Consider the following 16,694-nt stretch of genomic DNA (forward strand, 5'->3'; position numbering starts at 1 on the left):
AAAGACTGTCACCATTTTAGGCAATGAAGACCATGTCTTAATTTGACATGTACATGCACTTAGCAATACTCTTCTCTAAATGCACTACCAGGCAGTTAAAGGTATCTAACAAAGCTTTGTGTGAAATTTAAAAAGAACTTTTGCACTTAACTTGTAGTAATTAAGCCAAGAATGATGGAGTGTAATAAATATTCAGCAAAATAACTGAACAGAGAGAGCATACACTACATAAAATGTGCATTAAGCAGAAAGATAAACCAAAGTATCTTTTGCCGTAAATGAACTCCAGGACTTCATTCTATGTTTTAAAAAGTTAAGATAAAATCTGTACATTTCTGTAAGAAAGCAAACTGTTTTAGTGGTTTACAAATCAGTAACACATAGCTAGTTAATTATCTCAAACAAACTTGATGTTCAAGTTTCTTACCAAGGATTAAACAATGACTACTTTGATACTTGGTCCTGTCCCTTCTTAAATTTTTTAATTTGAAATAATATTTTGCATTGAGTCACTAAGGCTTCTACAGAGAAACTGTATAGAATAACACAAAAATTAAAATAACTGTAGATTGGTTTATTTAATGAGTATTTTTCTACATCAAAATAAATATGGGTAAGTGGATATTTCATATCCTATGTAAATCCTTGAAAAAAAACAAAATAAAGTGCACAAAATGCAGTAAAAAGAAACATCTGTTTATATTCTACACAAAATAGATCTTTTTTTTTTTTTTTTGGTTTATTTTGCTGCTTTATCCCATGTTAGAAACCATGTGATTCCCCGCTACCCCCAAACTCAATAAATCAGTTTTGATGATGAGAGACTAGTACAGTGCAAAGCAATTCATGCATACACTTTTGCATGTATGCATTCCATACGTAAGTATTCATACCTATCCCAGAGGTTCTTTGATTCCTGAAACTTGTTCAAATGGAACGCTTGGTAGAAAGCAGTTGAAGGATTCCTGTGAGATCCAAGAATCAAATGGAAATGAGGTTGAGAATGTACAGTAAAATCACTAGTTTCCAAAAAAAGACGGAAGATTTTAGATTTCTAACACAGTCTAAGTGCTTTAATAAAAGACAATAACATAAGCTTGTTTAAACACTTTGCAAGAAATGAAAAACTGGGCAAAATCCAACAGCTACCCATAACAGTTCAGGATCGGTTTTAAAAGAAAAGAGTAATTTAGATAAAATTAACTAACTAGCAATCAATTTTATTTGCTATTTGTGCATAAATGTATATATGTATGAATATGACTAGTTCATATACTAATCAATACTACTTTGTATCAGATATCTTTATAAATTCCTATATGTTTAACAATTTAACAAAACTGTTCTTGGGTTGTATATTCATGTAAATAAATTAAGCTATGCCTTCACGACGTAAACATTTTTCATACCTCTCTTATAAGAGGAATAGGCTTTATAAGGAACAATGAAGAGTCCTTTCCTGGATTAGACTTGATACAATTCTACCTTCAGAATCCATTTTTTATGTGTGGTTTCTCTGAGCTAGGGCAAAAAAAAAAAATGCTGCTGCAATTGTTATGGTGGTTCCTAACTACTTGCATTAATACAGTGCCCCTTTAAGGGGTAAGAGCCTATTCACCGTAACCATCTCCTATTTCTACTATGGAGCACAGGGGACACTTTCCCTAAGGCTACCACCATAGACTCTTTAACTGATGGGCTCATCTGGTCAAGCTCCCAGTATGCACGATTCATTTCATATCTCTGGTGTGTTTTCTTGGGGGACTAACTTTTGACAAACCTGCTCCCTAATGGTTTCCCCTCCCTCTCAATATATTCCCAGAGCCACCCCCACAACCACTGCAACTATGGCACCAGATCTATGTCAGGGAGCTAACAAACACTTGCCATATCACTTCTGAAATTCTTGACCCATGCTGTAGTAGAATAACAGCATAGCTAAGGACAAAAATGCACTTTTCTAAGTGCTTTACATTTATTAACTCAATTCTCAAACAGTCCTAAGGGGTAGGTGCTGTTACTATTCCCATCTTACAGATGAGGAAACTGGGTCAAAAAGAGGTAACTTGACTGACGACACAGAGCTAGTAGGTAGCAATCTGGTCCCAAAGTTGATGTTTGTATACTGCTAATACTTACCATTTAGAAGAGTTAAATTTTAATCTCTTTAAGTCTGCCTCTTTATCAGTTAAATGATGATATATCTAGCCTTGCAGGATGGATGAAGAATTGAGAAAATACATAAAGCTTCGGGCACAGAGTCAATGCTGAATAAATGACAGCTATTATTTTATCATCAAAATAAGGTTCAGATATAACATGGCAATTCTGAGGCCACAGTTAAGTGCTTAAGGCCTCTACAGTATTCATACAGTAAGAAGGAAAAATATTTCCAAGGTCTACTGGACTAAGAAGTATCAACCATCACCAAACCAACCAAATCCTCAATCGAACTCCATGATCAAAAAACTCAGATTAAGACTCATTAAGTTGTGTATCTACAGGATTTTTAAAAATTATTTTTCAGAAAGCATTTTAAATTTTAACCAGTGGGTACCTCTCAGATAATCCAAAACTAGGAAAGGCAACCCAGATATAGGTGACAGTGTGCCACTGCAGCAGAGTATCACTGAAAAATTATGAGTCTTCAATGGCACTTCTCTTTGCTTGTCTTACTACTTCAACTCCTTTCTATTCCTTTAACCCTTTCTCTACCTTTCTCAAAGGTACTGATAAGACCTGCTAATAGTGTGAAAAGCTTAAAACGCTGCTAACTACTAGTTATTTAACAGCTTGCATCCTTTAAGGATATATTTATTAGGCCACTTTTATCACTATACATAGAAATCAGTACCAAAAAAAAAAGAAAAAAAAAAAAAGAAAAAAAGGAAAGAAAGAAAATCTTGAAACCAACTGGAAACTTAATTTGCTTTTTTTTACCAAGCCTGCCTAGGACCATACAGGATCTAGTTTGCCATCCATACAGGTCTATTTGGAGACCTCGGATTTAAAATAAATGGAGTGACTCAAAAAGGAAGCCATAAATACAACAGAATATCAAAGAGCAAACTTGGAAGTTATTCTCCAAGTCTGGAATTAAAAACTCATTAAAGGAAGAATATTAACAATATACTTACAAGGGTGCAAAGGTTAGCAGTTAATAATCACTTTTTCTAAATATATTCAAAATGAAGAGACATATGGAATTATATAATCTGTGTACCTTAGAAAAATTTAAATAGACTATATTCTAAAGATACAAACTAAGCTTATAGTAAAATATGAAATTTTTGGTTTTCTGGAATACTTCAAATAGGATGTTATTCATAAGCTGAGGGATTTTTCAGCAAGTAGCAACAATAATTACTCTCAAAACACTGATTTACAGAAACAGATTAAGGGAGTTAAATCTGTGAAACCTAGCTGATCAAGAACTTCAACGGGGTGGAGAGGGAAAGAGCCACTCAGAAATACTGAGGGGCCTGATCAAAGACTCCTGTTTTGGAATGGCACAAAACTGAGGAAATTAAGAGCCTAGGGAAAACTGTGACGGGATCACTTCAAGGTTATAGTCTATGAAACCCGAAGGAACCAACAGGGAACTGACATGTTCAAAACTTACTAGAAAGAAATATTGAATTGTATGTAGCTTTGGTCACAAATTCTCTCCTATCCAAGAAATAAAATCTGCAACCAATTTTCTAACAACATATCTGACATCAATATAAACTACCAATTTAAGTACAGGGCCAATGAAGCAATTCTTAGGAAGACTGAGCTGAGTAGTTTATTCCGAATTTATTCTGGCCACCTAAATGAAATGCTGTTTACCTATCTGTAGAAATTTTCAAAACCAATGAACAGAATATATTCTTCTCTCCCTGAATTTATATACTAAATAGTCTGTTCATGTTCATTTCTAAGTCCCTGAGAGTAACATCAGAAAGTGACTCAGAGCATGTGACAGATTTTAGCAAGAAAACTATCTTTATAGGATAACTACCTATAACAGGCAGAGAAACCCCCAAACTAGCTACAAAAAATTGCAGAAGCTTAAAAAATGAGATATATGAGCCCTGAACTCACTGAATACTCTCTCTTATTCATGTCAAAACTCAACTTCAGAGATCTCTAAATAGAAACCAGGGAAATACAATAAGCAGAGGATCAACAAGGGCTAACAATCTCCAGCATTTATTATCTGGGGATTTTAAATTACTGAAAATATCCTTTAGGTAACAACAGATCAACAGCTACAGTAGCTTTTCCTTTTGCCCATCTCACAGCCTGTCAAGCAATAAAACAAAACTTCTGATGCTGAAAATAGCCAATAGCACCAAAGCACTGGCTTTAGAGTCAGAAGGCTGGAGTTTGAATCCATGCTTTGCTACTTAATGGCTGTGTGACTCAAATTCTCAGAGACTCAGTTCCATTAATCTATGAAAAAAGAGGAAGAAAACACATTCCTAATAAGCTGCTGAATCAATCAAATGAGACTACATATACACAGGGCCTTGCACAATTAAACTTTGTATATTTAATATATGGTTACAGTTTCCAAATTATGCTATATGTAAACCAATTTTTGGTAGAGTATCTTAGTATGCACCAAATATCTTATCATCATTAAGATAATACTGAGGAAAGACAATACTTAAAGAAAACATAATACTTAAACTTAGAGCTAGGTATACCAAATTATGTAATGCATTCCAATGGATGAGAATTCTGACTTTTGGGACTCAGTGCCTCCCCAAGTATTTCCTATATACAATTTTATCATATATTTTAATTTAAAACACAGTACTCACGGAACAGGGTACTGAAATTGTCCCAAGATACATACTGCTTTTTAAAGCTTCAAGAAACACCTTTAACAGAAGTCATAAACTTACGATAAAATCTAAATTCCTTACCATGACATTCAAACCCTTCACTCTTATTCCTGTCAAATTATTTACATCATTTTCCAAGTCTTGACATATCCTTACTCTTCCATATTGACAAAGTGTCTTCTCCCTCTGCTTGGAAAACCATTCCCTTCTCTTATCAGTGACCTAATCTGAATGACCCTTTTAAGACAGTTCAAGCTTTAGCCTCAAAAAAATGCACAATTAATAATGGTTTGCTTCTCAGGACAAAAACTGGGTGGCAGGGAGGCTTCTCAATTTATACTCTTTTGTATATTTTGAATTGTATAAATGTATTACCTATATGAGAATAAATTTATTTTTAAATGGAAAAAGTCAGTCTAACCACTACCTCCCCACCTCAATCTGATCTGATGTCCTAAATAGTTTCTATTAACACCTAATATTTACACCATCACAGTCCACAAAACAGTTATTCATTTGATAATCATTTTCACATAGCCTGAGATCTTGAAAGGCAGAAGAGTCTTATTTCTGTATCCCAGTGCTTACCACTCAGAAAGCACAAAGAAATGTAAAAGATTAATATGCTATTTCTTTAAGTTTTTTTTTGGTCATTCAACCTACTAAATAAGTATATGCAAACTTCATTTTTTTGTGTCACATAGTAGTCCAATGACAAGAAAATGGTTTGACAGGAGAAAGGTTTAAGCTGGGAGCCTTCTCATGAAGCATGTCTAAATATATGAAATCATTTTAGGGCTAAAAAGAACATTAAAATCTGACCAAGTCTTAAATTCTAATTTTACTAATAAGGAAAACTGAGAGAGGTTAAATGATTTGACCATAGAAACCAACTAAGTGGTGGAACACAATCTCCTATACTTCTTACTACATCATGACTTCTCTAGCCTAAAACAATGACTCCTTTTCTCTGAGTTCATCCAGAGCATACAACCTACACTTTACCACATAAAGTACTCCTTTCAGATCAAAACTGAAGACTTGTGGTATGATCTGTATCATTTCAAGGAGTAATCTGGAAAAGTAATTTATTCTGAAATATTTATGTTTCTGTGATGTATGGTTGCCATACACATTGTTTTGTGTTATGGTTTGTTCACAAATTACTTGTATACCTCATTTAATTCTCTGAAATTTTCCATCCAAGGTTATTATTATTCCCATTTTTGCATACGGAGAAATATAAGACTTTAAGCGATGAGCAACTGCTCAAGGTTAAATGCCTCAATATATGCAGCCCAGTTGGATTTCAGCCCAGGCTGACTCCACTTTTTGTCCTTAATGGTCACTCTTATGATATGCTAATATAGAATTAGACATATTATTTTGTTTGATTAAAAGAATCCCCCTCACCTCATATTTTTGTTTTGTTTCCAAGGCTAGGTAAATCTTATACCAAGCAAGGATTTATTTTGGTTTAACATATAAAATTATTTAGTAAAACTGGATTCTAATTCTACTTTAGATATTAGTGGGCTTTAAACTTTGCTTTGAGAATCCTTTTCAGATTAAACAAACTACTTATATAAATAATGAAGAAGGATAGCTTAAAACATTAAGTCAGCATTTTAAAATAAGCCAGAACTATTTACAATAATCGGCACATTAAACACAAAGTCTCTCTTCTACACAGCAATACTCTTAGGCAAATTTTGGTGAAAACTTATGAAAAAGGAGACTTTATATAAAATAATTTAATATTGGGACTTCACTCATTTGGTTTGCCTACTCTGATTAGTACAAAATAGGGACACTTTTTTACTGAACAGTATATGTCCTAGATGAACACTAACAAAATTATTAAGCCAAAGATCTGCAGAATTTTCACATAGCTATCACACACTGTATAACAAAGGATGAGAGTTCATTCTTTTTAAACAAGTATTATTTTGAGTACAAAGAAATAAAACTAAATATTTAAATCTGATTTGGGGCTTTGAATTTAAGAAGCAAGTGATCCAGACAGGCATAGCTGGAATTTAATTCATGAGACTTAAAACTAGAAATTATGCATATATTTATTAGAGATAAGCCAGCCAATCAATATTACCACCCCAAACTGAAGTGTATACATTAAAATATATTCCAAAAGTTATGAAATGATATATAGGAAAGATACAAATTGTCTACTGTACCTAAATCTTTGTGGGGAGAACTCAACATTTGCCCTAAGCAGATTGAGGAATGTGGTATGTTCAAGAATTGCAATGGGAAAAACCTAAGTTATATCTATAATTCAGGCACACATATTCTTTTGTGAATGCAGTAATAGTATTAGGCAATCTAAAACAGCAGCCTCATATCCCAAGTCCACTGGTTTAGGATAAAGGAAAACCATAAGCTTAAAGGATTTATTCCAATTCAGGAGTTTCGTTAGACATGTCTCTTAAATACTGTCAACCATCAAGACTTCTTATTAAAACTCTGTTCTTCCCACAAATATGGACTTACTTAGGAAACATCACTCAGCCTACATCTAACCAAAAAGACCTGCTTTGTAAAGTTGCTCTTTCTCCTCACACTTAAGCACTTAAAGAATAATGCAATTAAGAAGTAAAGAGTATAAGAGTGTCTGTTCAGGAAAAGAAATATACTGGTCTAAAACAATTATTAAGAGAAGTAATTAGACCACTGTTCCTCACTATTAACAAGTGTTCCTATTCCTTCTGAGGCCATATTTCATGTCATTTCACTATATTTTCTTCCATCTTGGTCATATGACACCTCCCCTGGCCTTAACTCTTGCCCTTTTAGGAAAGAAAAGTCAAGATCCTTTTACACTCCCCTACTAACCATTCCTCTATTAGGAAAGTGATTCATTTTGTTTTGCTTACCATCTGATTGGTAGGGCTGCTCCTCCACACTGAGACCATGATTCTTCCAATCTCTTCTAATGCAGAAAAAAACTAAACTCCATTCGAAACTAACAAGTACCAGATCCATAAATCCAGTATCATGTTTTGCTATTGCCACCACAATTCTTGAAGAATAGACTGGCACTGCATTTACTCTCAGGAACTAGAAAACATGCATATCCTATTACCAGTACTGTATAAGTGACTCTTTATTAAGGCAATTTAGTTCAAGATTTGTGAACTCGTACCCCTTTTCTCCTACAGGGAAAAAACAAGTGTTACTAAAATAGTTACTTGGAATCTATTATCCATTCACATGCAAACCTTGTATTTTCTAAAACTTTTAAAGCAATATTGGCTTATATGATTTAGGTCACTCAAAATTTTAAACTAGTTGTCAATGAATAACAAAGGCCATATCCCTACTGCTAGAGCTCTTGGTTTGGGGAATTTCAGGTGCTTTTCGAAGTCATCAGCCTTTTTGGAAATCTGCAATTTCCCTTACTTAAGAGCCATATTCATCACTAAAGGATATTTTAGTAATCAGCATGACATCCCTGCTGAATACATCAATATCAGTTTTTAAACTAAATAATGTCATACATATATAGGACTTTAGATTTTCATTAACTAACTCCTTGGTAAGAGTACTCTCAGAGGCTTAGATAAGGCATAAGATAGTATACAGTGTGTGATTTAGAGCAATCGTAAAGTTGGAAGGGCAAAAATTACCTCCACAGTTCAATACAAAGAAATGTTAAGCTCCCCAGAAACAGATTCAAGTAAGGAACTGCCATTGCTAAAGATTAAATGCACTAAGACTTTTTTTTTTTTTTTTTTAACAGCAAAGTTAACAGTGACATGAATTTCTGTTTTGACTCCTAGTATACACTGGCATAATCGTTTTAGGTAAACTTCAAGAAAAAGTAAAAATACATGAGCAGCAGAACCCCATTTAAAACCATATATACAAACACATATAAAATTATACAAGCAAAATTTATATTTACAGCATATAACAGGACACACCACTTAACATTCACAATTTATAATTCTTTATCAGTCGTCATTAACTACTCGAATAATGCCATTAACAAAATATAGGGATAGTTTGCCACTAAGAGATCCTTACAATCAGGTTTTCAAGTCTTTCGGCTGCAGTTGACAGTTCACAATTGCAGCCATTCATTAGAGTTCCTGGAATGCGGCCTACAGAGTTCACATTGGTCAGCTATCTATGGAAAACGATCTGTACTCTGTTCCTTTTCCAAAGGGCCAGTAATATTTTGCACCTCCCCCCATTTACAGAAAAGGAGTCTGCTAAGTGTGTAGGTAGTTTAAACAATCTTCATAACATTCACTGTAAAAGTGGTTACACATTTTTCTAGGAACTGGATTCTCAACCATCATAATATACTCCAGTATACACAAAATCAGTTTGAGGAGTCTCAATGACTGACCATAAGCCTTTCTAATTAGGATGGCTAGAATGATATCACATGAACTTTATGGTTATTAATGATAAAGGGTCAATAGGCAATACTTAGTGAAAAGAACAAGACATTTTCTTATTTAGAATCATACAACCATCAGCCTTTTTAAAGGTATGATAATATTAAACGTGTTATTATACGCTTGGTTCTTTCATATACATGGTCTCAAAAATAGGCCAATGTGTTGGCCTAGTATTGGGTATGGGAAAGAAACTGAGACGTTAGCTTTCAATATCTATCAACCTTGACGACCTCAATATCTTTTTGTTAATCTCCCATTTCCCTTCCCTTTCTCAAAAAAAAAAAAAAAAAAAAAAGAAAAGAAAAGAAAAAAAATACTGTTTTCATTAACAGTATTTTAATTTCATTAAATTTAAATTTTTAAAGCAAACATCTTATTTACAAACATTTCCTTAGGACCTGGAATTTGTCAACCTATTCTCAATGTTTAAGTCAAAATTATTTGATCTCTCACCACAATTTATTTTACATTTGAATGAGTGCAAATAAAAACTGGATGCAGATTTTAAGAAGCAACCCCAAATCACCATATTAGGATTTTTAGTTGGATAGTATTACCCCCTCAAACATACTCATTTCAGTAATTTAAATATATGCCTGGAAAAACTGTTATTTAATTTCAAGCGTAAAACTTTAAATTGCCCTCTCTTGTACAAAGGCTTTCCATTAAAAAAAAGAAGAAAATACTATTTCTACTTAATGGATTTATTCCTTCACCAGGTGTGTTGGTCCAGTGACAAGAGTCAAATGTGTAAGATTACATCTTAGAAGTTAGCAAGTTAAATTAAAAACCAATAAAAGACCATAACAAAAATTAAGAATGCACATTTGATGAGATGTGCCCCATTTAAAATACCATTGTACAGATATCAAAACCCTGCACCCGATTAATTTGTTGCAACTGATAAGAACTCTGATACAGTAGTATCTGTAGTTAAAACAGTCACATGCTTGGAAATGAAATTCTTGAGATTATCAACTCTTTTAATAAAGGAAGTAAAGAAACAAATGCAATTTTGAGGTCATACCCTAAAGAATACATCCCAGAGTTTCCATTTGTCAACAGATCTCTTTGCTTCAAGCCATATCATCATATTCAAGTTCTGGGGAATGTAATTACATATGCTGTAAACTGAGAGGAGGGAAAATGTATGCTTCCTTCATGGCTGGCTGTGTCTAAGAGGGAGGTAGTAGGGAGACTGGGAAACCAGCCATTGTTTCTTGAAGAGATGTGGAGGCAGTGCACAGGAGCAGAAAGATAAGTAAACAGTTATTTACCAATTTATTAAAAAAAAAAAAAAAAAAAAAAAAATTTGGATTCTGGGAGCCAGAAAAAGGGAAGATGCCTGTTGACTATTACCAGAGGTGAAAAAATAATCTCAATCTGTGTGTGAAGAGTGCAATGTGGGAGCAACTATAAAAATAATGAGGGATTTTTCTGAGTGGCTTGTGGAATCAGTTTCTTTACATGGTAGTCCCATCCATATAAGATTTCTCAATGACTAGCTAGCTGAGCTCACTTATGGATATGTGGTATTCTCTAATAGTTCTCAAATGGATGAAAGACTCCCCACAAGCAAGTCACCTACAAAAAAAGATGAACTTTGAATTACAAAAAGCAGAAAAGATTAAAGAATTTAGTGAGCATTTTTTAAACCAACATATGCATATTACAAAAATCCAAGGCTAATTAGAAATAGAAAGCAAAGAAAAGGATGTGAAGGAACTCGGAAGAAACATAGGAAGAAAAAGTTCTAACAGATCTTATTGTATTCTTCTACATACCAATTATTCTAGGAATCCATAAAAAGTTCTGACCTTTTTTAAAACACCTAAAATAACCCTCTCAAGACAAAAACCCCAGCAAATAAATGTCTAACAGTAAAGTACCTGAAACTTACTTTGAAATCTTCAAATGTAATTGTAAAGCTTTGTAACAACTCAGTTTTTAAAAATTTGCATTAAGTCAACTACCAAATTTTGAGGTGACCTTTCCTCACCACCACTAAAAATCATCACTAAACCATAACCAAAAATCAACTGTTGTACAACTGGTGTGTCAATACACCAATTATCACTTAAACCATTAAAAGCATCCCTTAAATAAAGGGAGCCAACTGTTGACATTTACACTTACTATAAAATTACTCTAACTTCAAGAACTACAGCTTTCACTACTGCTAAGAGTCTATTTTACACCTCCCTTTCCTATAGTAAAAAGAATGATGGAAGATAAGAATATCTTTCCAAAATATATATACATATTTAAAAACCAAACAAACCACAGACATCACTGTGAAACCTCCTAACCTATCCGTTTTTATTAAAAGACTGAGTGAAATATGCTCTTCGAAGGTGGATTTGACATTTCATTATCTCTCCAGCCTTTCCAGATAGACTGGAGAAGATTCCTTATGTGGATCTTTTGCGACTAGAGTTTATTCTTGTTTTCCAGAATGGGAAACTTTTCTAAATAAGCTCATGTCTCAGCCTCAAAACTCACACTGACAAAACTCTCTGCCATCAGTGTAAAAGTGTGACTGATACCTGAGGGATGACCCTACCGAGCATGATACTTCTAAATTGTGAGATTAACCTAAAAACCACCTTTTGAATAAGCAATGTTACATCCCTACCCACTTAAAGTGCTTTTTAAAAACAACTGTGACAAGACCAATTCTCCCATTACACACCTTTTAATCAGCAATCTAAAACTAATGTCTTTCCAAGAACTAGTAAATCAACCTTATTAAACACAAACTAAATTTTATATTTAAAAATGCTAAAAGTCTCAAATTGAAAAAAGAAATCTCCCGAAGCTGCATTCTAAGCTACAACATTTGGCCAAGATATCCATCAAATATTTAAAATAAAGATTTCCATACCTGTCTTCATCACCATCAACAGGAATAGCTATGCTGAATACAGAGGTGGAGAGACTGTTCATAGGTGTTAACTGAAGGGGGTTTGCCAGGGCATCTGCAACAGGAGGCTTCACAACAGGCTTATTTTCAGCAATGAGAGAAAGTGGTGGTTGAGGTAGGGGTTCCGATTTTCTTCTAGTATCGTCAATTTGCCCGACTAAAGGCTGGGTCTGGGTCTGAAACTGGCTTAGGTCGGGCTGTGGTAGAGTCGGGGCGCTGGGTGTGCCTTGCGCCAGGGGCAGCCCAACGTGCTGGATTATGCCGGCGCTCCTGCTGACTGGCGTGTGGCTGCTCAGCTGCTGCGACTGGCCCAGAGGCGCGGGTACATTTGGCATAGTAACAGAAGTGGTAGACACACTAGGCACGCTTGGAGTGGGCACGGCTGCAGGCACGTTTGGAACTCCGGGCACCACGGCGTGAGGGCCACCAGGCACGGCTGACACCTGACCACTGCCACCCATCTGCGGCTGAGGCACGGACTGGGGCTGCCCAGCCCCGGCAGGGACCATGCCCGATGGCACCACCCCTCCCAGAGCAGCCTGAGGCACTCCGGCCGGCTGACAAGATGCGGCCTGTCCCCCTTGCACTGGACCCGGCCCGGGGACCATGGCTTCACCAGGCTGGGAAGGCGTGCCCATTATCTGCGCGCCCACCGAGGAGGCAGTCGGGCCGGTGCCCACGGGAAGGCTGACTGCCGTGGCGGGGCTCGCTCCTGCGCCGGTGGACGAGGGCTGCGCGGGGCTGGGCGGCTGCAGGCCGGCCATGTGCTGCTGTAGGTAGTCACTCGGGCCGGAGGGCTGGACGGGCAGCAAATGCCCCGGAGGCATCTGAGGCTGGGGATACGCAAACTGCTGGGGCTGCCGGGTCGCAGAAGCGCTGGCGGCCGGGCCCGGCTGCGCAGGCAGGGACATGCTGGGCTGCGCCACGGTTACATTCGTCGGCGGCAAACCCTGTGCGCTTGGCCCAGAAGAGGCGACGCCGGGCCCGGTTCCCAAAGGCTGAGTTGGCTGCGGAGTCGCCATCATTTGCTGCGGCCCGGTCGCGGCTCCAGGGAACGGCAGCAGAGGAGTCGAGCTTTGAGCCACAGCCCCACCTACGGGCGGCGGCGGCGGCTGCCCAACGCCAAAACTCTGCGGCTGGGCCGGAGCGGGCTGGCTCATTTTCTCCAACGGGGGTAGCTGTGACACAGCAGTCAAGGAGCTGTCAGTTCCCGAGTCGGGCCCGTGCGCCCCCTGCATGGCGGCCACCACCACCACCACCGATCCCCCGGTGGCGCCCAGGCCGCTATCCCGCTCCGCAGTCTGGTCAAAAGTATTGCTATGTCTAATGCAATCCCCGGACCTGGTCAGGACGCTGCTATCTGAATCCCGCTCATAGTATTCCATACACGTCCATCGGCCGCGTCTATAGGGCTCCCCGCTCCCGTGGTCCAGTTTGATCACGCGAAAACGGGAACTACAAGTGGCAGGGGGCTGCGATGGGGTTGCCGACCCTGGCCCAGCAGACGAGCCCGCGACCGGGGGGCCGCCCGGTGCTCCTGAGGCGGGGGCCGAGGTGGCGGCCCCTGTCAGGGTATTAACCAGCGCTCCGGCCACGCTCCGGGCCGAAACGGATCCTCCTGTGTTGGCGGGGGCAGCTGCCGCGGCCGCCAACTGCCCATCCAGAAGGAGGTTTGGGGAGACAGTCCCGGGAGTCTCCGCATCCCCAACATTGTTAAGCGTCTCTTCAGAGGAGCTGCGCTCGCAGACCTCCTCAGGGCCGTAATCCGTGGCCCGGGAAACGTCGAATATCTCAGAGGAGACGTCCTCTGTGCGTGATTCGTCCGGATCGTCTAGGCTCTCGGTGTCCTCGGTGATACTAGTGGCCACCTGGGCTGTGGTGACACTAGTGATCTGGAAGCAGCTCTTCTTCTTGGCCGGCATCTTGGACATAGTGAGGAAGGCTGGAGGGCAGAGAAGCACGTCGGCTCCTCTGGGATCCCGCCGGAAACCAAGAAGAGCAGAGCACAGCCCCTAAAGACAAAGTCCGAGTCCGCGCTGGGGTCTAAGGCCCGCCGCTCTAAGAGTCAAGAGCTTATCCGGGTGCCCGTCGCTCCGTGAGACATCTTCCTCCCCGTTTCCTTCTCTGTCTGCCTCTTCGGCTCTGCCCCCGTCACACTCCCGCGGCGGCTCCTCCTTCCTTTTCGTCTCCCGCAGCGGCGGCGCCTCAATTCAATCCCCTCAGAGACAGCGAGAGCGCGATCCCAGGGGCGGGCCGGCTGCTTCCTCTCCCAGTCTCCCGGCTGCCGTGGTCAGTTCAGCTCCGCGCTCGGCGCGGTCTGCAGGCCTTGGTTGGGGGTGGGAGTGAGAGGGCGAAGAGGAGGCGGCGGCTGCGTGAGGGGCGGTGCTGCGCCGCTCGGGTTCCTCAGGCCGGTGCCGGCGTCAGCTCCAGGCTCTCCGACTCAGAGGGAAAAAGGGGGAGGAGTGGCTAGTCCGAAGCCGGGGAGTCGCGGACCGGCGGCGGGGCTGTGGCGCGGGCAGGCGGCCCTCCCTCCCCGGCTTTAGCCGGAGCTCAGCCCCAGAGACATGTCGACTGCCCCTGGCGGAAACCCGCTCCGGGGGAGGGGAAAGCCGGCTCGGTCCTCCCTTTACAGCAGGAGCTACCCCCGCGGACGGCGGTGGCGGCGGCGGCCTCGGCCCCCCCTCGCGGCTCTTGAGAGAGTGAGGGGCGGCGGACGGCTGGCCGGAGAGCGGAGGCGCTCCGGTGGTGTGAGGTAGCGGCGGTGGCTTCTTCGGTTCCTCCTTGGTATGCTCGGTTCGCAGACCCTGGAGAAACTGAAATTCAAACTGCTGAAGCGGCAGCTGCAGCTCCCTCCCCTCAGCAAAGATGGGGCTGAAATGGCCGCGCCAGGGATGCTGGGAGCAGCAGCAGCCCCGCTACTGCCGCGACTGCCGACTAAAATGCCGCCGCTGCCGCAGCCACCGCCAGCGCCGCAGGCGCCGCCGTCCCGTGACGCACCGGCGTCTTGACGTCACCGTCCCGCCCCCTCCGGTTTCCTGCAGCTTCGCGTGGAAGCCTGAGGGGGGAGGCGGTGGGCGGGGCAAAAGGTTAAAAAAGGGGAGCGGTTTATTTATTTAAAATTTTTTAAATTTAAATTTTGCTTTGAAGGTTCTTCAAGAGTTGAAGAGCTAAAATCTGTTTTAAATGCCAAACTTAGAGAAGCGCTAATCGAATGTTTTCGTATCGGTTTGTTCCGAGGCACTGCAAGACTGGAGGTCATGTGCTGTGTTTAATATTTAAGCAAAATCTTAATGTAACAAGGGCGATAGGAATGGGGGTTGGGGGAATTTAAAGGCAAGAAAAAAGGAAGGTAGCTGGAGGGACCGAATCACTTAAAAAGACTTTCCTGAAGATAAATTTTGACTACTACAGTCAGAAAAAGAACATGTTGAGAGAAATGGGGATGATTAAACAAGAACAGCAAGCTAGATTGAGTCAGAGAAATGATTTTTCGGCCAGAAATTGTCTCCAACAATGGCATCAGGGGATGGTTACTTGCCCAGGGTGAGGTCAGTTTAAAAAAAATTAGGGTTACCTAATTTTCCTGAATTTACTATAGTTCCAGTATTGAAGAGCTCATTAAAATTCTTGAGACTGTTTTTACTTTCAGCACGAAATCAGCTTATAGAGTCCATAAATGTAGAACCTACTGCGTTAAATAGTTACAGTTCTTCCTTTTGTTTATTCGAAAACTCTTAGTTGCAGCCAGAGTGTTGTATGGTTTGGATTGGACCGGGAACAACCATAACTAAGTCGGAGAGAACCCTTTCATGTGCCAGTAAGGACGGCAGCTATGAAACTGCGGGTGAATTTATCATCTTGTAGCTACTTTCTGGTAAAGGAAAATGGTAAAGCCATTCTTCTGAACAGTCAAGAAGGGGGAAACCGCTCTTGAACTTGACATACGAATGAAATTGGCCTTTAGGCAAAATGTAAGTTTTGCCAGAAATATAGATTTTATATCTACTGCAGCTTTAGTAATTACATCATGATGACTCAGATAAATCAGTTGATCTCCAACCTTTGAAGAATAGAAATACTTTTTTTTATCCCAAAGGATGTTTTGAATATTAAGATTTACAGAGAAGTTTTACGCCCTTAGTTGTAAATAATTTATAGAGATAAACCTTTTAACCTTAGTAGAAACCATGTCCTCCAAACCCAATTGACTGAGGTCAGGATGTAAAGTAAGACCACATAATAACATCCCTGTTTCTTAAGGGAGTGGGAGGGAGTAAAGGAACAAAGTGTAACATTATGCTGCTATTGTGTCAGAGATAGATAATGGAATGTTTCATTTCTAAATCTGTAATTTCAGTAATTGTTGGAGACAGTTTTCCATCAATAAGTTAGATCAGCTGGTTAAATCCATTATGAATTTATAAAAGCTTAATTTAATTTTGGATTGATTTACTAGATTGGTAAAAGTAGAGGTGTTGAGTGTGAGGTTTTGGAAAAATAAGTATC

The 16,694-nt window shown here is 39.8% G+C and overlaps 1 protein-coding gene across 3 annotated transcripts in view; it reads right to left on the bottom strand.

Moving 5' to 3' along the window:
• Window positions 1-15,131, bottom strand: part of TSC22D2 (TSC22 domain family member 2) — a 47,970-nt gene extending 32,839 nt beyond the window's left edge. The window contains exons 1-2 of one of the 3 annotated variants that reach the window (XM_037842790.1): window positions 12,150-15,131; window positions 894-965 (exon numbers count right to left, since the gene is read on the bottom strand). In XM_037842790.1, coding sequence (XP_037698718.1) covers window positions 894-965; window positions 12,150-14,119 — 2,042 coding nt within the window. In that variant the 5' untranslated portion in view covers window positions 14,120-15,131. The remainder of the gene's footprint in view (window positions 1-893; window positions 966-12,149) is intronic. The other 2 variants (XM_037842797.1, XM_037842806.1) reach the window with 2 other exon arrangements.
• Between the last annotated feature and the right edge of the window lie 1,563 nt (window positions 15,132-16,694).

Source organism: Choloepus didactylus, chromosome 1 (genome assembly GCF_015220235.1).
Source record: "Choloepus didactylus isolate mChoDid1 chromosome 1, mChoDid1.pri, whole genome shotgun sequence".
Classification (NCBI taxonomy): domain Eukaryota; kingdom Metazoa; phylum Chordata; class Mammalia; order Pilosa; family Megalonychidae; genus Choloepus; species Choloepus didactylus.